Here is a 27,584-nt window from a genome sequence, read left to right as displayed (position 1 = left end):
CAATATTTTATTCTTATTATTTTATTAACACTCCTTTCAACTAGTTTTCTGCATTATTTAGCAGATTTTTATGTTATATATCAAGAAGAAATGATTGAGAAAATAATATGAAACATACTCATGAACAAAATAAATTGTTCCAACTAATTTTTTCCAAATCATTTAGAGAAAAAAAACAATGTTACATATTTATGAAAAATGAAGTTGCCTCACCTAATTGTTTATCATTTTTAAGGGTATTTTAATGTTAGATGCTCATGAAAATTGGTTGTTTTAATTAGTTTCTCCACAATATCATAAAAAATTCAGTTGTTCCAACTAAATTTTCCACATTTTTAGATTTTTTTTCTGTGTTTTACATGTTAGTGAAAAGTTAGATTTATTTTAACTTTTTTCCCATGATTGATTAGTTTTTTTATTATTATTTTTATTTTGGTGTTACATACTCACAAAAAAAAATCTTTCAACTAGTTTTTCTGTATAATTTAAGAGGAATTTTTGCGTTTTACACACTCATGAAAAATTAAGTTGTTTCAACTATTTTTTTTCATTTTTTGAAGGATATTCTTATGTCAGATGCTTACAAATTTTTTTTTTCATGAGGTTTTCCACATTATTTAGGATTTTTTGTGTTAAATAGAAAAAAATTAATTGAATAATAAAAAATAATTGCCTAAAATGCCCATTTTATTTAATCCAGAATAACTCAATAATTGGCTAAAATTACAATATTTGGACCAAAATGACTTAATAATGACCTAAAATCACAAAATTTTGTCTAAAATGACAAAATATTGTCTGAAATGTCTCAAAAATTGGCAACGATAATTTAGAAAATGACACTGACCATCACTGTGACCCGATCACAACCGTTACTTTAGTGGAGGTTATTTTTAAAAGGCTTGATTCATATCTTTAAAATGTCTTTTTTAAAATAGGGATTGAGCCTCTAACTGAAATTACCCAGAGACGTTTAGTTCAATCCTGAACTCCAGGTGAAGAATAATGAAGTTGCTGAAGCGGTTTCATTAATTCTGTACCTAATTTGACTTTAAATGACCCATAATACTAAGCTGATGCAACGTTATGATGTCAAAGTAAGTTCTGCACCTTTTAAAGGTTGATCAGGTCTGTAGATTAGAATCTTTATCTTGTGATTGTGCTTCTAACAGGTTCTGAGCTTTCATGGTGTGACTGGAGCTGATAAAATATTCCAGAGAGAAACCAACACTTGTCATTTCCAGCTTTAAACCAGCTGCTTTGTGTGAATCTCTGCCGTAAATCTGCTGCTCTGATTCTTATTCTGACTGCGTCTTCTTTCAAAATGACAGAAAAGTTCCTTAAAATTAGAATTTTGTCCATAATTATGCAGATCCAGGCTGAAATGATGTCCAAAATAGTGTGAAACTTCTCCAGAATGACTCAAAAATCAGACAAAATAACTAAAAAATTGCCAAAAATGACTAAAATTTTGTCCGTAAGTGTTCGGAACTTTTGTAAAAGGACTCCTCAGAATGACTCAACGTTTCCTAGAAAGACAAAATTTGTCTTTAATGTCCCAGATTTTTTCCAGATTGACAAACTGTCCAAAATGATTCAATTACTGACTAAAATGGCAAAATTTCATCCATTTTGTCTAAAATGAACAAAACTGTCCAAAATTACTCAACATGAATGCATTTTTCTCCTTTTTTATGATTTCTGTCATTCTAAGTGTGTCATACTTCACAGAATGGTTAAAATGTGTCCAAAATGACTCAATGATTGCTTAAAATGACAATTTCTTTTCCAAAATGATGCAATAATTGACAAAAATGACAACATTTTGTTCAAAAGAACTCAAAACTTACCCAAATGAAAAGATCTTGTCCAAAATGACCAAATATTTACTTAAAAATACATTTTTTTCTGCCTAAAATGGCAACATTTTATCTAGAGAGACTCAAACATGACCTAAAAGTACCAAATTTTGTCTAAAATGACTCAAAAAGTGCATAAAATCACAACATTTGGTCTAAATTGACACAGAATCGTCTGAAATGACTCAGAAATTGTCCACTATGTCTTAGAAATGAGAAAACACTGACCACGATCACGTCACAACCGTTGCTTTAGTGGAAGTTTTTTTTTATATAAAAGACTTTAAATATCATTTAATAATATTAGTTGAGCCTCTAACACACATTTTAGTGTCTGAAATTATCCAGAGACGTTTAGTTGGTAGAAATCCTGAACTCCAGGTGAAGAATAATGAAGTTGTTGAAGCGGTTTCATTAATTCTGTACCTAATTTGACTTTAAATGACCCATAATACTAAGCTGATGCAACGTTATGATGTCAAAGTAAGTTCTGCACCTTTTAAAGGTTGATCAGGTCTGTAGATTAGAATCTTTATCTTGTGATTGTGCTTCTAACAGGTTCTGAGCTTTCATGGTGTGACTGGAGCTGATAAAATATTCCAGAGAGAAACCAACACTTGTCATTTCCAGCTTTAAACCAGCTGCTTTGTGTGAATCTCTGCCATAAATCTGCTGCTCTGATTGTTTAGCGCCACATTCAGGACAGAATGCTGAATGACTCCAGGATCTGCTAGCTGATGCTACGCTAACATGTGGCTGGCACTGAGCTGAGGCGTTAATCTGCCGCTGTGGAGGCCTCTGGTCCTCTGGTCCTCTGGGATGCTCTCAGGATAGATTTTGGAACCCAGCTGCAGGGATTTGCCTCCATTCAGCCTGAAGAGCATTAGCGATGCTGGGCGATAAGGCCGGAGCTCCACATCATCCCGGAGGTCGAGGAGCTCAACGCTAAGAATGGATGACGCTTATTAAACCGAGGGCATCATCACGCTGAAAAAAGGGAAAAGAAAAGCTTTCAACCAGACTGCTGCTGTTTCTGGAAGCAAAGACGACACGTAGGAAAGTACAGCAGCTTTTATTGCTGTTCAGCGGTGAATTATAGTGAATCAGGTCCAGTCTGTGGTGGATCAGAACTCCTGGATAGAACTACACCATGAAGACTAAAGAACCAAGAAACTCTGAGGAAAGCATTTTGAAAAGCATCAGTCAGGACGATACAAGAACATTTAAAGTCCCTGAAGATCTCTTGGAGTCCAGTTAAATCCATCATTAAGAAATGGAAGGAAGATGGAACATGAATAAATCTGACTAGAGCAGGACGTCCTCAAGACCTGAGAGACTAGAGAGGGAGGCCACCAAGACTCTATGACTCCTCTGAAGGAGTTCCAGCTTGATCAGCTGAGATGTTAGAGACTGTTCATCCAACAACTGTTGTCTGTTCTTCACCAGTCAGAGTTTTATGGAGAAAAAGAGAAAGACTCTGATGGAAAAAGCTCCAATTAAATGTGGACTAGAGTTCACCAGAAGACATGTGGAGACTCTGAAGACACCTGGAAGAAGGTTCTTTGGTCTGAGGAGACCAGGATGGAGCTTTATGCCCATCAGAGTAGATGATATGTTTGATGGACACCAAACACTGAACGTCATCACAAACATACCATCAACACTGTGAAGCACGGTGGTGGCAGTATCATGATGTTCCTCAGCAGCAGGTCCTGGAGGTCTTGTGAAAGTTGAGGATAAAATGAAAGCAGAAATCTTTTCCATATTTAAATAATTGACTCTCATTTGTAGAAATCTGTTTTCTCTTTGACAGTAAAGAGTCTTTAAAGGTTTGTCTCGTTAAACATCTTCTTTTTTTGTTGCTCTAGTTGAGTTTCGGAGGCATCCCTCTTCCCGGTAAACCTGGAACCTTTCTGAGGAAGAACTTCCACGGCTGCATGGAGAACCTCTACTACAACGGCATCAACGTGGTGGACCTGGCCAAGAGGAGGAAGCCTCAGATCCACACCGTGGTGAGTTCTTCTTCAGTGACCAGCAGGTTCCTCAACAGACCTGCTGTCAGAAGTCCTCAGGTAGATGATGAGTCCATGAGTTCCTGAAGATGAGACGTTAGCTTTCTACAGAAAAACAGGATGGGTTTTATTTTATTTTATTTGGTTCCTGGTTATTTTTTTCTTCTCTGTGACTCATTTTTCACTGAAATCTGAACATCTGGACGTCTTTGGAAACAGAACAACCAAGAATAGGAGCAGAGAAAACTCAAAAATATGTTCTTTTTCAGTAGGACTCAGAACGTCATAAAGAGGAAAATGTTTGAGTCATTTTGCACAGATTTGTTCACTTTAGACAAAGTTTCAGTCATTTTTTAGAAGTTTTGATCCATTTCCTCCTACTTGTAAGTAGTTTTGGAAAGAATTTTGTCATTTTTGGCAGTTTTTGAGGTATTTTGGAGAATTTTCAAGTAATTTTTGCAGAAGATCAGAACAATTTTTGACAAATTTTTGTCATTTTAGGCCTTTTTTTTTTACTCATTCTGAACACATAACGACAGATTGTTTTTTAAAAAGCAAGAGAGAAAAAATGATTAATGTTGAAAAATGTTGGAGTCATTTTTTACAATTTTGTTCACTTTCGATGATTTTTTTGTCATTGGAAAAATTTCAAGTCATTTTGCAGCAGTTCTGAATCGTTTTTTAAGGCAATTTTTATACTGACATACAATATTTGAGTTCTTTTGGAGAAGAACTTTTGTGTCAAAAAGTCAACAAAATTTTGAATGCTTTTGAACAATTTGTGGAAATGGGACAATCTTGGCTGGAAGAAGCTATAACTGAGTCATGTTGTAAAAACTTTGAATTATTTTGCGCAATTTTGTTCACTTTAGACAAAATTTGAGTCATTCTGGAGAATTTTCAATCCAGTTCAGAATTTTGGCATTTTTACAATATTTGAGTCATTTCGTTTCATTTCAGTCAGTCTCCAAATAGTTTTGGACAGAATTTGTCCTTTTAGGTAATTTTAGAGGTATTTTGTGCAATATTTGAGTCATTTTACACAGTTTTCTTCACTTTAAACACAATTTGAGTCACTGGAGAATTTTTGAATAATTTTGCAGAAACTCAGAGTAGTTTTAAATAAATTTTTTTGTCATTTTAGGCAATTTTAGAGATTCTTTTTTTTTTTTTTTTTTTTACAATTTTTACGTCATGGAGAATATTTGATCCAGTTCAGCAGGTTTTGGACAGGATTGTGTAATTTTAGGCAAATTTTTTGCGTTATTTTGTATAATATCTAAATCATTTTGCACAGATTTGTTCACTTTAGACAACATTTTAATAATTTTGGAGAATTCCTTCACATTTTGCAAAAGTTCATCAGAATTTTTAACTAAGTTTCGTCATTTTAAAAAAAATAATGCATGCATGAATAAAGTATCATGTTTTTATAACAAACCGAAGCACCATCAGAGAACTGTTTATACAGATTCTGCTGTTGTTTTGGAGATTTTTTAGGATCATACCTTTTTAGGGAATTCATTTATTTCTCAATAAGGGACACTAAATTTGCATTCTTTACCATTTTTTGATGTTTTATTTTCTTAATCACCTGTGGTTATCAATATATTGCCCTCCTATCAGCTCTGGAGCTTCTCCAGGTCTCTGGACTCCAACAGGGAGGATTTACAGCCTGTTCAAGCTCAGAAATGTAAAATAGAAAAGCTCTAATCCTGCCTCGGAGCGTCTCTAAACTGATGTAACGATACTGAGGAGTGGAGGAGGAAGAAGAGGCATGTGGGCAGCAGCAGGAAGTGGGCGAAGGGAGCCTTTAATTTGGTAATCGTGGATTGGAAGTGATTGTACCGCGCTGCAGCTCAGACAGCTCAGACTAACCTGAAAGCCGTCGGTAAATATGACGTGCTGGGTTCAGAAATCTATCTATCTATCTATATATATGTATATATCTGCTGGGTGACGGGAGACGAGGCCTCTGGCTATGTTAGCTGAGGATGTTTGCGCTGTGTGGAGCTGCAGGTCGCCTTTAAATCACCAAAGACCACTGCACTTATTCATTTAGATGGATTCACACACAGTTATATGTACAGCATGCTAAATGCTAACAGCAGCATGCTAACAATGAGATATTGTGACATGCTAAATGCTAACGCCAGCATGCTAACAATGAGATGTTGTGACATGCTAAATGCTAACAATGAGATGTTGTGACATGTCAAATGCTAACACTAGCATGCTAACAATGAGATGTTGTAACATGCTAAATGCTAACAATGAGATGTTGTGACATGCTAAATGCTAACACCAGCATGCTAACAATGAGATGTTGTGACATGCTAAATGCTAACAATGAGATGTTGTGACATGCCAAATGCTAACACTAGCATGCTACCAATGAGATGTTGTAACATGCTAAATGCTAACACCAGCATGTTAACAATGAGATGTTGTGACATGCTAAATGCTAACACCAACATGATAATAATGAGATGTTGTGACATGCTAAATGCTAACACCAGCATGCTAACAATGAGATGTTGTGACATGCTAAATGCTAACACCAGCATGCTAACAATGAGATGTTGTGACATGCCAAATGCTAACACCAGCATGCTAACAATGAGATGTTGTGACATGCTAAATGCTAACAATGAGATGTTGTGACATGCTAAATGCTAACACCAGCATGCTAACAATGAGATGATGTGACATGCCAAATCCTAACACTAGCATGCTAACAATGAGATGTTGTGACATGCTAAATGCTAACACCAACATGATAATAATGAGATATTGTGACATGCTAAATGCTAAGATTTTGGCTCTTTTTGGGCAGGTTTTTTTAGGTGTTTTGTAGAATATTTGAATCATTTTAGAGACATTTTAATTAATTTTGGCCATTTTCCAAATAGCTGATTTTGTAAGATTTTGTAGTTTTGGGCAGTTTAATGTTGAATATTTGGTTTATTTTTTTAAATTCTGGAATCTTTTCAATCATTTCTGCCAGGTTCTGAATAGTTTTGGATGAGATTTTGTTATATTAGGCATTTTATTGAGTCATTTTGTAGAATATTAATATTGGTAAAATATTTTTACCTTGTGTGTTTTTCTAGTAGTTTTTCATCTTTTTGTGGAGATTTGGTGCCTTTTTATCTATGTATATTAGGGTTATAACTTTTTGAACTTTTTTTTCCAAAATCAAAGTCCTACATCATGATTGGATGAACTTTTTGGTATAATTGAAGAAACCAAACTCCATTTTCAACACTCTTTTGAAAAAAGTCCCCCTGAAACAAAAAAGTATTAAATACACATTACAGCCAATGACATGAAATGCGAAACCGTGCTAAGTTATCACAAGGGCCATTACAAGTCACTATGACTGATAATGGATCAATGATGAGTTGATCTGCCATCATAATATACTGGAGTATCAGTTTCTATTCTTGCTTTCACTTTCAGCCGTGTCATTGGCTGTAATGTGTATTTAATACTTTTTTGTTGCGTGGGGACTTTTTTAAAAGAGTGTTGAAAATGGAGTTTGGTTTCTTCAATTATACCAAAAAGTTCATCCAATCATGATGTAGGACTTTGATTTTGGAAAAAAGTTCAAAAGGTTATAACCCTAATGTGAGTAGAAATTTCAAATTTTTCATCTTTTTGTGGTAATTTGGCATATTTGTACTAATTTCACCTTTTGTGCTGATTTTGTGTCTTTTTGTAGTAATTTCACCCATTTCAATGCTGACTTTGTCTTTTTGTAGCAATTTTACATCTTTTTGTTGTGATTTTGTGTCTTTTTTTTGGATGTATACATGAGAAAAAGACTAAAAATGCTTAAAGTTTGGAAATCGCTGTGCATTTTCCTCTTAAATCTGTCAGCAAGTTATGAAATTTAGAGGATTAATCCAACTTGAATTAGCAAGTTATATAAAAATCCCCTTCATACAGTTTAAATTATGGAGAAAATTAACGATAGCAACCAAACCCTTTTGTCGCTGAGGCTGTAAACATGTTTTTTCTGCTGTATAATCAGTTGTTTTATTATTGAGGTCTATGGAGGACTGAGTCGCTTTTGGAGCCTCTAGTGGACGTTTGAGGAACTGCAGGTCTCCTGTTAATCATCATGTTCCTTTAGTGTTCTGTCACACCAACGTTTCTAATCAGAGCTGCTGCAGATGGGAGCAGATGGGACGTTGACCTGGTGGATGGAAAGCCTCGTTTTGTCTCTGATTAGTCAGATTTAAGTGGAAACAATCCTTCCCTGTGTTCTGAGCCGTCTGGAGAGCCATTGGACGGCCGGGCAGCGTTGAGAGGCCGCTTGGCGCTGATGGAATTTCAATGGGACAATCTCCCAGAGGCTGATGGGAGGACTCACACGGAGAGGAGCTGTGATTGCTGTGTGCTGCCCTGCAGGATGATAGCGGTCTGACCTCCACACGCCGCAGCAAAATGAAACTGAAACCCAAACCTGGATTGTTTTTCTCCACCAGCTGCTGCTGCTGCAGTCCTGCTGCAATCTGCACTAAAAATCACTTCAGTGTTGGTTTTATTCAGGAATATTCCTCTAACCGTCCATAGAATATCTGGTAAACAATCAGCTCATCTTTTATCTACAAAAACAGGAAATTTTTAGGGCTGAAGAACACATTTGGGGTTTCTGCTCAACACTGACAACAGATCACCACAATGGATCCAAAATAACCACAGAAACAGAGAAGAATAACTACAAAAGAGCCCAGACTATCACAAAAAGACACAAAATCATCACAGAAAGACACAAAATTACCACAAAAAGACAAAAATCATCACAAAAGACAAAAAAACCTCAAAAAGATACAAAATCAGCACAATGAGACAGAAAATCACCATTCAAAATTCAAAATCACCACAAAAAACACCACAAAACATGTAAAATCACCACAAAAAGACACAAAACAAAGTCAACACAACAGAGGCAAAATTACTGCAAAGACTCAAAATTGCAACAAAAAGATACAAAATTAGAGCAAATAAACACAAAATCAGCACAAAAATGTGCTAAATGACCACAGAGACCAAATCTTTTTTTTAAAGGCCAAATATACCACAAACAGACAGAAAAACACGACAAAACGATGCAAAATTACAACAAAAAAACTAAAATAATCACAAAAAAAGGCCCAAACTACCACAGAGACACAATATCAGCACAAAAATGTAAAATCACCACAAAATTTTGGGTGATTTTGTGTGTTTTTGTGGTTATTTTGTCTTTTTTGCAGTAATTACAGCCCTATCTGTGGTGATCAGCATGGGGTTTTGTGACAGTTTTACATCTTTATAGTAAATTCACCTCTTTCAGTGGTGATTTTGTGTCTTTTTCTAGCAGCTTTTCACCTTTTTGTGGTGATTTTGTGTCTATTTGTGGAGAATTCACCTCTCAGTGGTAATTTTGTGTCTCTCTGTAGTTGTTTTGTGTCTCTTTGTGGTGATTTGTGCGTCCTCGTTTCATTTACGGCTCTATCTGTCTCTATCTGTGGTGATCTTGTGTCTCTTTATGGTGATTTTGTGTGTCTTTGTGTTTTTTATGGCCCTGTCTGTGGTGATATTGTTTCTCTTTGTGGTGATTTTTTTCTCTTTGTGGTGATTACGGCCTTATCTATGATGCCTTTGCATCTTTTTGTGGTTATTTTTGTCTGTTGTGTATTTTTGTGGGGATTTTGTGTCTTTTTAGGATAGTTTTGCAATCTATTGTGGTTGTTTTTGTGGTGATTTTGTGTCTTTGTAGTAATTTTTCTTCTTTTAGTGCTGACTTTGTGTCTTTTTCTGGGAGTTCTTCACCTTTTGTGGCATTTTGTTAGCCTAGCCGCGCTAGACCCAGCTCTGAAGACACAAGGGTCTAGTTACCCTCGACAGGGAGGGAGGCGGGCTAAAAGGTTGTCTATCAAATCACTCTGCAGCAATTGGGTAGGTATACAACCAATCAGTGCAACGAATAGGCTCCTAGAGCGCCGGAAATCAGAGGATACGGTAGTTCGGTGAAGCCTTATTTATACAGTCAATGGGTGAAGCTCAAGTATATTACAGACATGTTAACAGAAAGATTATTCAGAGTCGGTGCTAATGGAGCTCAACGACTGTTGTTGTTTTTGTTGTCGACCCTGGCAGAGAATTAAATTCGTTGCCGTGGGTTGTCTAGCGCGGCTAGGCTAGTTGTTTCCGGATGTTTCTGTCAGAATCGTCACGCCTCTGTCGTCACTTAGTTACGCCCGCCTTCTGACTCTACACTTCATGGTGATTCGTCGGCCAGTTTTAGGAGCATCCAACCTCGAGCCTTATGGAGGGTAACTAGACCCACCCTGGCAGAGAATTAAATTCGTTGTCGTGGGTTGTCTAGTGATTTTATCTGCCGTGATTTTTGTGTATCTTTGCGTATTTACAGCTCTATCCGTGGTAATCCAGTGTACTGGGGTTCTCCACAGCGCTCCTCCTTCCTCCGTCTTTATGAATTCACATGAAGTCTCTGCTGCTGACAAACACATTCGGTTTTATTAACATCTCGGGTCGAGGTCACTCTCGGGGTTTTTTCCTGCCATCTGTTCCCTTTTGTGCGCGTCGGCGTGGCATTTGTGTGGCGGTGGGTTTAAACGTCGTGTCTTGTCGTCCTCCAGGGCAACGTGACCTTCTCGTGCTCGCAGCCCCAGCTGGTGTCCTGCACCTTCCTGAGCTCCAGCAGCAGCTTCCTGTCGCTGCCGCCGCCGCCGCCGCCGGCCTCGGGGGTTTCTCCGCTCGCTTCCAGCTCCGGACGTGGAACCCGGACGGACTGCTGCTGTCCGTGCAGCTCAACCCCAGTCCTCAGAGGCTGGAGCTGCAGATCGGCGGAGGACGGCTGCTGCTGGGCCTCCACGGATCAGGACGGCAGAGATCTGAGGTGTCTGCAGGTGAGTGTGAGACGGACGACCAATCAGAGCAGAGCGGGTCACCTGTAGAGCAACAGGTCACCTGTAGAGCAAACAGGAAGTGGTGGTGCATCATGGGAACGCACGTTTCAGATGGTAGAGGTTCAGCTGAGTCAACGTGTGTGTCTGTTTTCATTGCTTTTGCATCTGTTTGCATTCATTCTGTGTCTCTTTCTCATCATTTTGTGTGTTTTTTTCTTCATTTGTGTCTCACCGTGGTCATTTTGTGTGTTTCTGTGGTCATTTGCATCTTTTTTAGTCAGTATTAGTGTTTTTTCCATCATTTTCTGTGTCTTTGAGGTCATTTTGTGTCTCTTGTCAGTTTTAATGACTTTCTGTCCATTTTGTGTGTCTTTGAGGTCATTTTGCTTTTTTTCTGGTCATTTTGCATCTCTTTATACAATTTTAATGTTTTTTTTATCTTTTTGTGTCTCTTTTAATCAGCTTTAATGACTCTGTAGTTCTTTTGTGTGTTTTTGTGGCCGTTTTGTGTCTTTTTTAGTGAGTTCTAATCTTTATCTGGTCATTTTGTGTGTTTCTGTGGTCATTTTGCACCTTTTTTTGTCAATTTTATTGGTTTTTCATCACTTTCTGTGTCGTTGTGGTCATTGTGTTTCTCTTGTAGTCACTTTTAATGACTTTTTGTTCATTTTGTGTCTTTTTCCGGTCATTTTGCATTTCTTTCTGTCCATTTTGTGTCTCTTTGTGGTCATTGTGTGTCTCTTTGTGGTCATTGTGTGTCTCTTTGTGGTTATTGTGTGTCTCTTTGTGGTTATTGTGTGTCTCTTTGTGGTCATTTTGTGTCTCTTTGTGGTCATTGTGTGTCTCTTTGTGGTCATTGTGTGTCTCTTTGTGGTTATTGTGTGTCTCTTTGTGGTCATTTTGTGTCTCTTTGTGGTCATTTTGTGTCTCTTTGTGGTCATTGTGTGTCTCTTTGTGGTTATTGTGTGTCCCTTTGTGGTTATTTTGTTCATCTTGTACGTCTTCCTCATCATTTTATATGTCTTTGTGTTCATTTTGTGTTTCTTTCTCATCATTTCGTGTGTTTTTCTCGTGATTTTATGTGTCTTTGTGGTCATTTTGTGTCCCTTTTAGTCATTTTTTAATCCCTTTTTTTTGTTTGTGCTTCCTTGCAGCCATTTTGTGTGTAGTCGACGTTCTTCTTGTGTATCTTAAAGGTGGTTTTATCTCTTTAGATCGAATCTACGTCTATTTTTTTCAGTTTGCGTCTTTTTTTAATCACTTCTCTCTCTCTTTGGCTCGTTTGTGTGTCTTTGTAGTTGTTTGCCTCTTTGTCTGCGTTTTGTGACTATTTTATGTTTCTATTTTGTGTGTTTTTGCTGTTGTTTTGTGTTAATCTTCATTGGTTTTGCATCTGCTAGTGTTCATTTTCTGTCAGTTTTATTGTGTCTCTGGAAACATTTTCCATGTATTTGTGTTCAGTTTGCATTTTTTCTTGGTTTCAGTCTCTTTGTGGTTGTTTTGTGTCTCTTTGCAGCCATTTTGCATGGAGCAGAGTTCCTTTTGTGTGTTTAACGGGTGTTTTTGAAAATCTGTTTGCATTGACTCTACATTTGTTTATCTTCATTTTGCATCTCGTTTTATACGGTTCTGTCTTTTTGGTCGTTTTGTCCGTCTTTGTTGGTATTTTATGGCTATTTTATGTTTGTTTTCAGCCATTGTGTGTCTTTGCTGTTGTCTTCTCTGCTTTTATTGGTTTTACGTCTGTTTGTGGTTATTCTCTATCACTTTTATTGTGTGTCTGAAATCATTTTGGGGGTTTTTTGGTGTTTATTTTGCATTTTTGTTGGTTTGAATCTCTTTGCAGCCATGTTGTATGTACTAGAGTTCCTTTTATTTTTCTGTATGCACTGAATCTACATCTATCTATCTTCATTTTACATCTCTTTTTGTTCAGTCCTGTCTCTCTGTGGTTCATTTGTGACTCTTTCTGGTCGTCTTCGTCGCTCTCTAGTCTGTTTTCTCCTGCCGTCTCAAATAATGGATTAATCCTGGAAGCCTGTTGACATTTCTCCCTCTCAAAATAACTCCTGCGACTGTCGGAATAATGAGACCAGGGTCAGACGAGAATCGGCTAATCAACCTGAACTTTACAGCGTAAATGACAAAAAATCCCTGACGCATCTGGAATAAATCTGGGTTTTCGTTTCATTTCAATCCAACATGTAGGACTTGACTTTCTGAGTGTTTTTCTCCGTCTTTGTGGCGAGGAGCTGCAGACTGTGGAACATCCGTGTGAGCACCGTGACCCAGAATAGCCTGTTTGCACAAAGCAGTCCAGCAGGGTTCTTGTTTGTGTTTCTTCAGGCAGACAAAGACAGACAGTGTCACCCTAATCCAAAATCTGGAGACGGAACACGCCGGCTGCCGCAAGTAATTTCATCCGACTTACTTTTATCACCTTTGTCCTCAATAAACTCTGGAAAAAAAAGTTTATTTTCTTGGAATTACTTGGAGAAAAATATCATCCAATACTCGGTGTGGGATTTCTTAGCGGAGATAACGCAGATAAGTGTGATTGTTTGGGGAAGTCAGGCTTTGGGCAGGTGGTGGGCTGCAGGGAAATATAGATGGAGAAGACAACCGCGGCTCGGGGACAATATTCCCTTTTATATAATTTACTTCCAGCTGCATTAAATTACCGATATGTACGAGGATGCATCGGCAGAGAAAGGAAGAGTCCCGAAGTAAAGGTTTCACCGTTAATGAATTTAGCTCGGTAAAGAGGGAGTCCGTCATTAGCTTGATATGAAGTGACTTTGGGGTGTTTGTCAGTTTATTTGCTCAATTATTTTCATTAGGATTCCTCGTCTCGCTCCTCGGCTCGCTTTTTGGAGGTCACGGCTGAAATTAATGTTGAGCAGCAGCTCTGATAGCATCTCGGTTACAAATTCAGGCGGTTAAGAAGACCATTATCACGCTGAGAGATAATCCCCGAGATCTCGGCTGCAAAAGCGTAGATTCATCCTCCGTAAAGACGCTGCAGAACTGCACACACTCAGGAGGTGGATTCTTTAATTACAGCAGGACGGTACGCTGGAGAAGGATGTTTGGTAGCAGCAGGAGATCTCCTCCATGATGGATGTCCTGACTCATAACCAAACAGTGAGATCCGAGCGCTGCTGAGGATCAATCTTCTTCCTGCCGAGCGTAAAGATCGGCTCGGTCAGTAAGCAGGAGCAGCGCTGTGCACAGTCAGGATGAGTTTAGCTTAAAAAACGCCACCTGAAATGAATCTGAGACTGTTGTGTAAATACATGAACTCTCTTAGAATCGGGGAACTTTGAGGAACCTGTTTTGTCCTAAATGAGCTAAAAAAAATTACTAAAATGGCACAAACTGTCCAACCTGACTGGAAAACTGTCAGAATAACTCAAAAAAATTGGCCACAAAGACTCAAAAATTGACTAGAAGTTTGACAGAACTTATTTATAAACTTATTTATAAAATCCAATTTGAGTGGAAACCTGTCCAAAATGACTCAAGAACTGGCCAAAAAGATGCAAAAATCAGCTCGAATGACTTGAAAGTTGTCAAAAATTACTCAAAAATTGCCCAAATTAAGTATAAACCTGGCCAAAATTACTCAACATGGTTAAATTATTCACATTTTTTCCGAAACGACTCAAATTGTCCAAATTGTCAATCAAGCATAATAAATAGAACTATTTATTATGTTTAGCTAGCTATTTATTATTTTTAGCCAACCTTGGCTAATAATAATAAATAGCTAGCTAAACATAATAAATAGTTGGCTAAAGTAAAAATTGACTAAATGTAATAAATAGTTAGCTAGACAGAGCAAATAGTAGGTTAAAAATAATCAACCATTAGCTAAAAAGAACAAATTGTTAGCTAGCCAATCATAGCAAATACGTGGCTAAAAGTAATAGCTAGCTAAAAATACTGAATAGTTAGCCAAACATATCAAATAGTTGTCTAAACCTGGTAAATAGTTAACTGCAAGTAATGATCAATTAGCTAAACAAAGCAGTAGCTGGCTAAAAGCAATAAACAGTTAGCTAAATATAGCACATGGTCCCCTGCCTTCGCCCGAGTCAGCTCCAGCACCCCCTACGACCCTAGTGAGGATAAAGCAGTGTATAGAGAATGGATGGATGGATAGCACATGGTCGGTTAACAGTGAGAAACTGTTTGCTAAAAGTTAAAAAATAATCAGCTAAAAGTGATGAATGATTGGCTAAACAAAGCAACAGCTGGATAAAAGTAATAGTTAGCTAAAAGTAATAGGCAGTTAGCTAAATATAGCACATGGTTGGTTAAACGCGATAAACGGTTCACTGAAAGTTAAAAAAAAATAGCCGTCACATAGAAGCCGTGAATCTCAGACTGTAAATTTGAATTAAAGGTGACTTTCTCCCAGTATTCTGTTACTTTAAAGCTGTTACTGTTCATGTCATGTAGTGTGATTGTAAGCCGTCTCCTCAGCGTTACTGGACATGTCACCTGGCTATTTACTGCTTCTTATTTTTCACTCTGACACCAGGAGAGCTTAAGCAGAAAACCCGTTGATTGCCGAGGCGCACAGGAGCGTTAACGTGGAAAGAATGTTGGAGCGAATCCTCCCCTGTTCCGGCCAGAAATGATCTGTGGTGACAGTGAAGGCTTAATTTTCACACGAGCAAACATGCTCTTGCCGTGGAATCAGGAGACGCTCAGCGGGTAACAACATCCACAGCAGCTTCCTTCACCTCGCTAGCTCTGCATCTCTGCTGCCAGATGGGATTGTCAAGGACATGAGACAGCTGCCAGTGCAGCTTTACAGCAGTAATGACATGAAACTGTCACATGAAACTATATTTCCTGGAGGCAGCGGAGGCGCTCGGAGAGAAGAAAAATGGCCTTTATTTTTACAGATCTCTGATTAGATGTGAGTCTCTGATAGCACGCTAACACTCCAGGACCAGATCAGGAGATAGCTGTGACCTAACAGGGCCGAAGAGAAACCCAGATTAATGCTCGCCCAGCAGTCCCTGCCGGCTACACTGCTTCCTCCATGAAACAGCCAATGGAGTGAGGAAAAGGCGCCCGTGGCACCAACGGTCTTCGGGGATGAAGGGCCCTGCTGTAAGCGACAGGCATCATTAAACCCGCTGAAATTCTCAAGTTTCCCCGAGAGCCCGGGCAGATGTGATTCTTAGACCAACTAAAATAAGTCCCGCGGTGCACTCGGCGTGACTGTCTGGTCCCCTCGGAGCTCCCGGCGGCTCGCCTCGCCTCGCTCTGGATGCTAATTTAACGTGGAGGTGTGGCTCGCTCGTTTCATTCACAGCTGACATTGAGAGATCGTCCTCCATGCAGACGAGCCGTCACTGTGGCAGGGATGCAATTTTCTGAGGCGGCGAGGTGATTATATGTGACGACTTAGAGGTTCAGAGTGATTTGGTTTGAAAAAAAGTGCACGTTTAAGCACTTTAAATGCACTCAAGGGACGATGTCGACCTGGTGTTTTAACATCCACGTCATTATTGTGTCTGTTTGCTTCACAGACACGCTTATCTTTATTGTAGGGATTCAGGGAAACAAAGAGTCGCATAAAACAGTCTTTGGATTAGCATTAGCTCTCTGCAGATTTACAAGTAAACCTGAATTTTACATGGTTCATGCCCTGCTTCAGAGATTTCCATCCAGGATAATTGTTGTCTGAGTTGATAACCAACATCTTGAGCCAAGCAGTGGACTTATGACTCAAATTGTTCAAAATGTCTATAAACTCACCCAGAATCACACAAAACATTTTAAAATGACCCAAAATGTCTTTAAACCTGTCCAAAGTGACATAAAGATAGCCGAAAATGCTTCAATACTTGTCAAAATGCAGCAATCTGGTTTCAAACATGGTCCGAAATGACTTTCTAGGAATGGCTTAAATGATGTCCAGTATGGGAAAAAAATTGTCCAGAAGAGTCCATGTGTCCAAAATTACTTCAAACTTGTCAAAAAACGGCCCAACTTGTCAAAAACTTTGGCAATACGACTCAATTCTTAAAAATATCTTTAAACTTGGCCAAAATGACTCAGACTTTGCCCCAAATTAATCAAAATCTCCTGAAAATGCCTCCCAAAATTGACCACAATGTCTTGAAATTCCAAAAATTGCAAAAAAAATTGATCACTAAGACAAGAACTTGTCCAATATACACAAACTAACTCAAAAATTGTCCAAAATGACTCAAACTTGTGTCCAAATGACTCCAAACCTTCCAAAAATGGAATTCATTTGGCATAAATCCATCCAGTATATAACGTTTTGCAATACAATTAAAAAATTGTCTTAAATGTCATTTACTTTGCCCAAAATGAGACACAATTTACACAAAATGACTCAATAACGTCTTGAAAATCAAGCAACAATCCATCAAAATGTCTTGAAACTTGCAAAAAAGACTCAAAATTATCGGACAAGACAAAAACTTCTTCAATATGAGTCAAAAAATGTCCAAAATATCTTTGAACTTGCCCAAATTTCCACTAAATTTCAAAATGTTTTGAAAATGACCCAAAAATTGACCAAAATGTCAAAAAAAGGCAACTATATTGGCCACTATGACGAAAATATGTCCAATGCACACCATTGTGTGCAGTTTAACTAAAAATTGTCCAAATGGACTCAAACCCTACAAAAAATGGCCCAAACTTGACATAAACTTGTCTGATATGTAAAATGTTTTTAAAATATGATGAAACAGTTTTCCTAAATGCTGTTGAATTTGCCCAAAATGATATAAACATCCTGAAAATGACCCAGAAAATGACCAAAAATGCCTTGAAACTTGCCAAAAATGATTCAAACTACATGAGACAAGACAGAAACCCATTTGGCTGTAATATTGAAGGGTTTATTAAAAAATCAACAGCACAAACTGTTTTGTCTTTTCCCCCCGTCGCTCCACTTTTCCAGCAGTAACTGATGAGCAGCTCCTTCGTTATCTCCTGACAAAAAGCCAAACGAGCTCGGCTGCATAAACGGCCGCTTCACATCAAAGCCGCTAATGCACCTACAGTATTTGTTGACGATAATTAGCAACCAGGAAGGAGCTGACGTTACAGTAATTTTCTGCACATTTGCATATCCACTTCATCGGCGTGATAAAATATGCGGCAGGAGTTGATCTGACAGCTGACGGAGGAGGACGGAGGCTGGGAGCTCTGAGCATCTCTGTGGTGTCGCTGCAAACAGCTGCACGAAGGAGCTGAGCTGAGGGAAGCTCGGGGTTTGACAGCTAAACTGGCAGCTGCTGCTCCACTCAAAGTGCATCTTTGACTCCAGCTAAACGTCTGAGATGAATATTCAAAAGGACGCCGTACAGGAGCTGCTGCAGTGGAGTTACAGATGTTTAACGTTGAAAAATCACCCTGAAAACACAACAGACAAAGCACGACTCGAAAAATTGTTCAACGAGACAATATGGAAAGATTTCTTCAATGTAACTCAAAATTTGCCCGATATGTCTTTAAATGTGACATGAAAGCGATGAAAGCAGTCCAAATGTGCTGTGAATGACTCAAGACTGTCTAAACTGGCCCAAAATTTATGCAAAATGTGCTCAAAATTGTACAAATCGTCTCGAAAATGATACACAAAATGAACAAAATGTCTTGAAACTTGCTAAAAATGACTCAGAAATTGTCCAACAAGATAAAAGCTTGTCCAATATGAAAACCTTCCACAATAAAAAAATGTCTAAAATGACTCAAAACATCTTAAATTGACCAAATTGTCTTGAAACTTGCCCAAATGCGCCCAAAATGGCAGACAATGTCTTGAAAAAGAGGCAAAAAATTGACTAAAAGGTCTTGAAACTTGCTTAAGATGACTCAGAAATTATCCAACAATTTGGCAATATGAAAAAACGTCTGCAATCTGACTCAAAGATTGTCCAGAAATTGATCAAAATGTCTTGAAACTTGCCCAACATGACTCAAAACATCTTTTAAACTACCCAGAAATTGACCAAAATGTCTTGGAAGTTGCTGAAAATCACGCAGGATGCCCCCAAAGTAGAAGAAAACGTCTTAAAAAATGGTCCAAAATGACTCAAAACTTCTTGACAATGATGCCAAAATTGACTAATACATCTTGAAATCTGCCAAAAATGCATATATTAGGAAGATAAAATAGAAGACTAAAAAGACTAAAAAGACGACATCACATAAAAGCAGTTCTGTAAAAGTATGTTTTTAAAAGTGACTTAAAAGAAGCAGCAGACTCCGTACGCCTTATCTCCCCTGGCAGGTCGCTCCGAAGTCGAGGCGCTCAGATGGCATGTATAGCGCCACTTCTAAAACTGCATTAATCGTCCAAAAACTCATTAGTTTCACCAATATTTCATCATGGTCTCCTGAAGCACTGTTTGGATCAGGAATATAGAAGCTGTCTGTACCTAGAAATTGACCGCGCCGCTAGCTAAACAGCGCTAGCATTAGCAACAACGATTTGGTTACCGTCAGCTGAGCTGAATATATCAAGGACAACAAGTGCATTTAAAAATGAGACTCACGATCATAGTATCCACAAAACAATATACTGATGCTTTCAAAAAATTACCTTGCGTATCTCTCTTTTGTTTGTCCTCCTTCTTCTTTTTCCTTTTTTCCGCACCTGAAGGATAAACGTGCTTCATCTTGTTTTTTTCTGTTCTTCTTCCAAACATCCTCCTTGATGCCAGTTTTTGATCAACCAACCAAATATTTTGACACGTCTGGGGCTGCAGCTGCCGCCCAATCAGCGACACTGAACTTACAATGCGTGTTGGGTGGTTGCCAGGTTAGTCCGAAGCAAGTAATGTTAGATGGCAGTCTGTGGGTCAGACCATCAGACACAGTCAATTCGGGGCCCCCTAGTGGCGGCGGGGCCCTAAGCAGTCGCTTAATTCGCGTATAGGGAGAGCCGGCCCTGAGTGTGACTCATGTAAACATTAAAAATGGGCTTTAACTTGCCCAGAATGATAGAAAAGGTCGTGAAAGTGACTGTTTTTGTGCTGACGTGTCGTCTTCAGGTCACCGGGTCAATGATGGACTGTGGCACTCGGTGAGAGTCGACGCCAAGAACCTTCACATCTCCTTAACGGTGGACGGAGAACCTTCATCCACCATCGAGCTCTGGGAGCCAGTGGAGTCCAGAGGAAACTTCTTCTTTGGAGGTTGGTGGAGTCAGGAACACACGGGGAAGTTCTTCAAGTAAAAGTAGTAAAACCTGGATATTAACGCATAAACATTCAAAAATCTGGACATTAACACACAAAAGTATTAAAACCTGGATATTTGTATTTTTTTAGACATTTAACTATTTACATTGGCTTCCATGGTTGTCTCCTGTTGTTTTGTGCAAACACTGCCAGCAGTTCACCTGAAATATCACAATTTTATACTTAAATTTTCCGAATGAAGCCAGAAGTCCAAAAGGTATTTTCACTTTCCAAAAATGACACAAAATTTGCCACAAATGTTTCAAAACATCTTGAAAATGTCCCAAAAATTGATCAAAATGTCTTGAAACTTTCCAACCATGGTAAAAACAATTGACCACCATGAAAAAACATGTCTAATATACATACATTTTTGCAATATAACTCAAAAATGTCCAAGATATCTTTTATCATTACACAAAATTTTACCTAAGTTACTCAAAACTTCTTGAAAATTACTTGAAAATTGACCAAATTGTCTTGAAATGATTCAAAAATGGCAAAAAAAATTTGAGCACCATGAGAAAAAAGTGTCCAATACACACAGATGAAACCTGCCTAAAATGCCCCAAAACTGTCCAGCATGACAAAATGTGTCCAATATGACAGTATGACTGCAGTATGACTCAATCAATGTCCAATAATGTCTTTAAACCTGCCCATAGTATCATGATTTTATGCTTAAATTTGGTTAATTTTCCTAATGAAACCAAAAGTCACACGTGATCAGTGCAAGTGCTGTCAGTAAGTTGGAAATCCACCTAATTTTCCTGTTTTTACAGTTTCTATCTCTGATTAATGGTATTTTTTCAGCGATTTTTTTAAAGATGATTTCCTGTGAGCTGACTAAACCCTGCGTGTCGCCTGCAGGCTGCCCGTCCATGGACTGCCGCGCCCAGACTGCGTCCTTCCAGGGCTGCATGCAGCTCGTCTTCATCAACGGCCAGCCCATGAACCTGAGCCTGGTGCAGCAGGGGCTGCTGGGAAACTACAACGAGCTGCAGCTGGACACGTGCAGCATAAAGGACAGGTAGGCGAGGGGGTTAATCTGTAGAAGTGTCCTGCAGACTAAACAGGCTGACAGGACGTCCAATTAAAGAGCAGCAGCAGCTCCTCGTGCAGAAACCTGCTAACAAGCTGCTGCTGCTGCAGACCATCAGCTTTTCACTCCTCCTCATCTGCATCCAGTCTGGTTTCTGGTTCCGTTTGCATCTTTTAATTGGGCTTTTGTCACGATTTCCACTTTTTTTTTTTTTTTTGGCTCTTTGAAGTCTTTCTTTGTGTTTTTGGTCGTTTTACATCCTCTAACATTAAGTTTGTGTCTCTGCGGTCATCTTTCATCTCTTTATGTCCAAATTTGACTATCTTTCTGTCATATTTTGGTTGTTTTTCATCTCTCTGTCATCATTCTTTCTGTTTTTTATCATTTTGTGTATCACAATATTGATTTTGTGTCTTCTGGTTATTTTTTTGTCGCATTTTGGTAATTTTGCATCTCTTTATTGGTGTTTTTGTCACGATTTCTTGGTCGTTTTGCATCTTTGTAATCTATATTGGGACATTTTTTGTCTCTTCTTCTTAATTTTGTCTCTTTGTGGTCATTTTTCATCCCTTTATATCTAAATTTGGCCATTTTGCATCACATCTTGGTTATTATCCCCCGCCTCCACAAAGTGGAAAAGGGGGATATAGGTTTGGCGTCCGTCCGTCCGAGATGAAGGGGACAGCTTTTCTCGGAAACTATTACAGCTAGGATTACCAAATTTAGTGTGTAGCTTCACACCATGGACACCTTGATCAAGTTCGAAAATGAGACCTGTGCGATAATATTTAACAGAGTTATGGCCCTTTATCACTATTTTGGATGTAGACTCATAGACATCACATGTGGCGGGGGATATTGATGACCATGTCGTCTTGTTTTGCTTCACTTTGGCACCATTCTTGCTCGTTTTCCATCTCTTTGGAATCGTTCTTTCTGTTTGTGGTCGTGCTTGTAAAACTTTGTGACTCATTGTTCATTCTGTGTCTATTCTTGATTGTTTTTGTTGCATTTTGGGACTTTTCTTGGTCTGCTATTGCATCTCTTCATGGTTTTGTTACATTTTGATTGTTTTGTGTCACATCTGGGACAGTGTGATTGTAGTCATTTAGTGTCGCTTGCTGCCACAGATGTTTGGTTTTTGGTCATTTTGTGGCTCACCTTTGTCATTTTGCATCTCTTTATGGTGTTTATTTGCTAATTTTGGGCATTTTGTGTCACGTGTTGATTGCTTTGCATCTTTGTTGCCAATGGTCTTTTTGTTGTTGGTTTTTGGTGCCGTTTTGTGTCTCACATTGTTCATTTTGCATCTCTTTATGGTTGTTTTTGATCCAGGCTGGTCATTTGGTGTCTCTTTGTTTTTGGCTTTTGGTCATCTTTAGTCTTATGATGTTAAATTTCTGTCTCTTTGTGGTCATTTTGCATCTGTTCGTGGTTGTTTTCATTCTGTTTTGGGCCTTTTTTCTGATATCACATCTCTTTGAGCTCTTTGTGTCACGTGCTGATTGCTTTGCATCTCTTTGTTGCCATTTAGTGTCTTTGTTTTTGTTTCTTGGTGCCATTTTGCTCATTTTGTCTCTGATATTGTTAGTTTTGCGTCACTTTGTGGTTGTTTTTGTTCCAGGTTGGTCAGTTGGTGTCTCTTTGTTGCCATTTGGTCTCTTGGTTGGTTTTTGGTCCCATTTTGTGCCTCATATTGCACGTCGTCATGGTGTTTTTCTTGCTAGTTTTGCCCATTTAGGCTCTTTATGTTTGTTTTTTTTTGGTGCTACTTTGGTCATTTTGTGTCTCATATTGTTAACTTTCTGTCTCTTTGTGGTCATTTTCCGTCTCTTTATAATGTTTTCTTGCCAGTTTTGGGCATTTTGTGTTATGTGTTGATTGCTTTGTATCTCTTTGTTGCCTTTTGGTCTCTTTTGGTTGTTTTTTTTGTTCCATTTTGAGTATTTTATGCCTCACATTGGTCATTTTCATGGTGTTTTTCTTGCCAGTTTTGGGCATTTGGTCTTTTTGTCTTTGGTTTTTGGTGTCATTTGGTCATTTTCTGCCTCATATTGTTAGTTTTCTGGCTCTTTGGTGTCATTTTGTATCTCTTTATGGTCTTTTTTTTTGGCCATTTTGTGTTTTTGTTTTGTTTTTTTTGTTTTTTTTGCATCTTGTTGCCATTTGGTCTCTTTGTGGTCTTTTTGTTCCCCCAATTTTCAGTCATATTGTTAATTTGATGTCTTTTTTGATGTTTTTTTTGCATCTGTTTGTGATTGTTTCTGTTCCCTTTTTGGTGTTTTTTTTTTTTTTGTCTGATAGAAGTCTTTCTTGCTGTTCGGTCTCTTGTTTTTTGGTTTGTTTGTTTTTTGGTCATTTTTTTTTTAAATCTCATATTGGTCTTTTTGCACCTCTTTGTGGTGTCTTATTTTTTGCCAGTTTTGGGTATTTCTTGTCTAGTGTCAGTTGCTTTGCCTCTCTCTGGAGCCATCCTTTCAGTTTCTGATCATTTCGTGTGTTTGTTGTTGTTTTTCGTGTTGTTGTGGACCTTCTCATCCATGGCGCTATGCTAACAAGCAGCTCTGACTCATTACGCTGCACAGCTGTGGGCCTCGTCAACAGACCCACAAACAGGAGGAGAGTCTCTGCTGTCACATTGTTCTCAGTCGGAGGCGATCAAACGGGAAGCTCTGCAGGAAGTGACAGATTGATGGAGCAGGATGTTGGTTTTTAGTGAGCAGCAGCCATCTTTAGTAGGGGCAGGCTGTGGTTGTTGGGGTTTCATCATAGTTAATGCAGCGATAGATGACAGAGCTGTGCTGGTTTTGTGTTATTCTGTCTCTTATTGTTGTTTTTGTTTCTGATGTTGAACCTCGTTAGGGATGTTTTGGTTCCATATTGGTTGTTCCGTGTCTCATTTTTGGTTGTTTTCTTCCTTTTTTGGTTGTTTTGGTTCACATCTGGAACATTTTGTCTTATTTTAATCGTTTTGTGTCTCTTATTGTTGTTGGTTGTCAATTTTTGTCTTTTTTACCATTTTCTTGTTCCATTTTGGTTATTTTGTGTCTCTTTAAGTTTGTTTTCCTACTTTTTTGACCAGTTTGAGTAACATTTGGAACACTTTGGTCTTTTTACATTTTCTTTTTCATCATTTTGTCTCTTCATGGACATTTTTTTGGTCATTTTGCATCTTTGTGGTTGTTTTTGTTCCTTTTGGTTGTTTTGTCATATTTTGTTGCTTTTGTTTCTGATTTTAGTCATTTTGCATCTTGTTGTTGCCATTTTGACTGTTTTTGGTTGTTTTGTCCCATTTTGTGTCTCATATTGTTGATTTTGTGTCTTTATTGTTGTTTTGGTTCCACTTTGGTCATTTTCAGTTGTATTTGGGACATTTTGTCTGATTGTCGTCATATTGCTTCTCTTTATGGTGTTTTTGTTCATTTTGGTGGTTTTGTGTCATGTTTAAGATGTTTTATTATAGTTTGCATTCTTTATTGTCATTTTGTCACATTATGGTCATTTTCTGTCTGATTGTAGTCATTTTGCATCGTTTTGTTGCCCCTGTGTTTTTTTTTTTTTGTGTGTGTGTTTTTGGAAGGGGGGCAGGTTTGTCTCATTTTGCATCACTTCAAGGCTCTTGTTCCATTTTGGTCTTTTTGTGTCATTTTGAAACATTTTGATTTTAGTAAATTTGCATGTTTTTATGGTTGTTTTTGGTTCATTTTCATTGTGTTATGACACATTTAGACTGTTTTGTGTTTTATGGTTATTTTTGTCTTTGTTGCCGTTTTTTTTTTTCCTCTTTTTGGCCATTTTCTTGTTCCATTTTGGTCATTTGTGTTTCTTTGGCTATCTTCTTTTTCGATCATTTTGTGTTGCGTTTGGGTTTTTTTCCTGTTTTATGGTCATCTTTCCATCTCTGTGTAACCATGTCTGCTTTTGGTCATTTTATGTCTTATCTATTTTGTGTCTCTACTGTGGTCATGTTGCAGCGTTTCTTGTTCGTTTTTATCCCAGTTTGGTTGTTTTCCGTCTCCTCTTGATTGTTTTCCGTCTCTGTGTGACCGTTCTTTGTTTTCGGTCATTTTCTGTCTCATATTGTTAATTCTGCTTCATTCGCTTTGTGTATTTGTGTTCGCTGTGCGTCTGGCAGCCGTTAGTGGAGCGTCTGCAGAGCGTTTCTGTGAACGGTGCAGCTTCAGAGCGACTCGGCCGACACGTTAACGGCTCCGTGGCTCGAGGGAACGCAGGAAATATTGCAGCGGCATGCAGAAGTAGGCGAGGGCAGCGTTCCCACCATGCTAATGCGGCGTGGCAGCTGGAGTCTGGAGCGCCATCGATTACTTTCTGCTGCTCGCTTCATCAAACTTTAATCACAACTTTAGGAATCCGCTCATGTAAACACCTGGTTTCAGGAAAATGTGACATCAAAACGCCGTATTTCAGCTAGCATCTAGCTAACGTCTACTGTAGCCTGAATGTGAGGCGTTTAGGGAACATCTGGAAACCGCAGTGTCTGTTAATGAGCAGATGTTTAGGGGCCAGCTTTATTTATTTTCATCATTTTGTTTCTTATTACTGCTATTTTGTTTGATATTAGCGATTTTACATCATCGGTTTTGGTCATTTTCCATCTTTTTATGTTTGTTATTGCACCAGTTTGGTCGATTTCTGTCAAATCTTGATTGTTTTGCGTGTTTTTGTAACAACGTATTTATTTATTTTTGTCCTGTTTCTGTCTCTGGTTATTAATTCTGTGTCTTTATGGTTATTTTGCATCTCTTTATGGTTGCTTACGTACCATTTTGGTCGTTTTATGTCTCAGAATATTGCTTTTGTGTCTTCTTAATGACATTTTTTCATCTTTTATAGGTTGTTTTAGTCTCATTTTGGGTCCCATTTTCTTACTATTTGTGTCTCTTTATGGTTGTTTTTGTCCCATTTTAGTTGTCTTTGTCTCATTTGTGATATTTTCTGCTTTCACTTGGTGTCTCTTTGTGGTCATTTTGCATCTTTCTATGATTCTTTTTGCCCTGTTTTGGGTGTTTGTGTCGCATTGAGACATTTTCTGTCGTTTTACATCTTTCTGTTGCCATTTATTCTTTTTTTTTCTGGACCATTTGAGGCCTTTATGTGTCTCATATTGTTCATTTTGTCCCATTTATGTTATTTTGCATCTCTGTATGGTTGTTTTTGCACCGCTTTGGTCATTTAGTCAAATCTTGATTGTTTTTCTGACCGTTCTGTATTTTTTTTTCTCTTTCATGTAGTGAATTTTGTGTCTCTTTATGGATGATTTTGTCCCATTGTGGTTATTCTGTGTCACATTTGGGACATTTTCTGTCTGCTTTAGTCAATCTGCAGGTCTTTGTCACCGTTTTTGTTCCATTTTTGGTCATTTTGTGTCTCTTATTATGGACTTTTTGTCTGTTTGCGGTCATTTTGCATCTTTTTAAGGTTGTTTTTGTTCTATTTGTGACATTTTGTGTCATGGTTGTTTCCATCCCAGTATCTTTATGGTTTCCGCATCTCTTTTTAGTAATGTTTGTGTTCAGATTGTTCATTTCTGTGTCCTTGTGGTCATTTTGTATGTTTCTGTAGTTGTATTTGCTTCACTTGGGTCATTTTGTGTCATATTTGTGACGCTTTCTGTGTGATCTTTGCCGTTTTGTCTCTTTTTGGTTATTTGTTGTACCCTTTGGACATTTTGTGTCTCATTTTGTTGTCTTCTCGTGGTCATTTTGCTTCTCTTTGTGGTTGTTTTTGTTCCACTTTGGTCATTTTATGTCATATTTAGGACGTTTTCTGCCCCATCTTTGTCATTTTGCATCTTTTTGTTGTCTCTTTATGGTTGTTTTGTTTCAATTTCTTGATTATTTTGTAACTATTCTTCTGTACTTGATCATATTTGTTACTTTTGTCTCTTTGTGGTCATTTTCCATCTCTTTATGCTTGTTTTTGCCCATTTTGGGTAAGATTTGAAACATTTTGAGTGTCTTTGTGGTCATTTTCTTCCCTCTGTGGAGCTAGAGCAAAGTTTTGTGATGTTATCGATGTTATTTCTGCCTTTTGTCTGTCGGACCGGGGCAGCCGTCGGATTGATTATTACTTCCATATCAACCGTCAGTGTTTAATGAACCCGGAGTGGACGAGAGAAAGAACTTTTATCGCTGTTAATCTTTGTTCTTCTGGTGACTGGGAGCGTTGTGTAGTTTCAACAACAGAAAATAGCCGGGCGGTAATTAAAACCCCATCCATGTTGCGGCTGCAGTTAATAGGTGAAGAGATGAAGTGTATGAAATTATAGATGCATCCTTGAAAGGCTGGCAATTATGTGTAACTGAAGGAGGCTCGAGGAAGGCACTATTAATCACAAGACTTTCTGCTCGTCCTGGAGGAATCCCATTAGCAGCAACGGCAGCACTGTGGTCTGAAGGTGATGCTCTTATTTTTAGAGACGTCAAAGAGAAGACGGTCGCACTTTTAGAGTCCCCTTTCAGTCATTTAGCTCCTTTATG

The 27,584-nt window shown here is 38.3% G+C and overlaps 1 protein-coding gene across 1 annotated transcript in view; it reads left to right on the top strand.

The window, feature by feature from the left end:
• The window catches only part of cntnap5a (contactin associated protein family member 5a), a 195,916-nt gene that overhangs the window by 83,619 nt on the left and 84,713 nt on the right, over positions 1–27,584 (top strand). The window contains 5 exon segments of the mRNA XM_051958577.1: positions 3,728–3,871; positions 10,525–10,623; positions 10,626–10,794; positions 19,854–19,997; positions 20,913–21,072. Coding sequence (XP_051814537.1) covers positions 3,728–3,871; positions 10,525–10,623; positions 10,626–10,794; positions 19,854–19,997; positions 20,913–21,072 — 716 coding nt within the window.

Source organism: Acanthochromis polyacanthus, chromosome 14, assembly GCF_021347895.1.
Source record: "Acanthochromis polyacanthus isolate Apoly-LR-REF ecotype Palm Island chromosome 14, KAUST_Apoly_ChrSc, whole genome shotgun sequence".
NCBI lineage: Eukaryota > Metazoa > Chordata > Actinopteri > Pomacentridae > Acanthochromis > Acanthochromis polyacanthus.
Note: the sequence above shows the minus strand (reverse complement) of the source record. Positions and strands in the feature narration are given on the sequence as shown.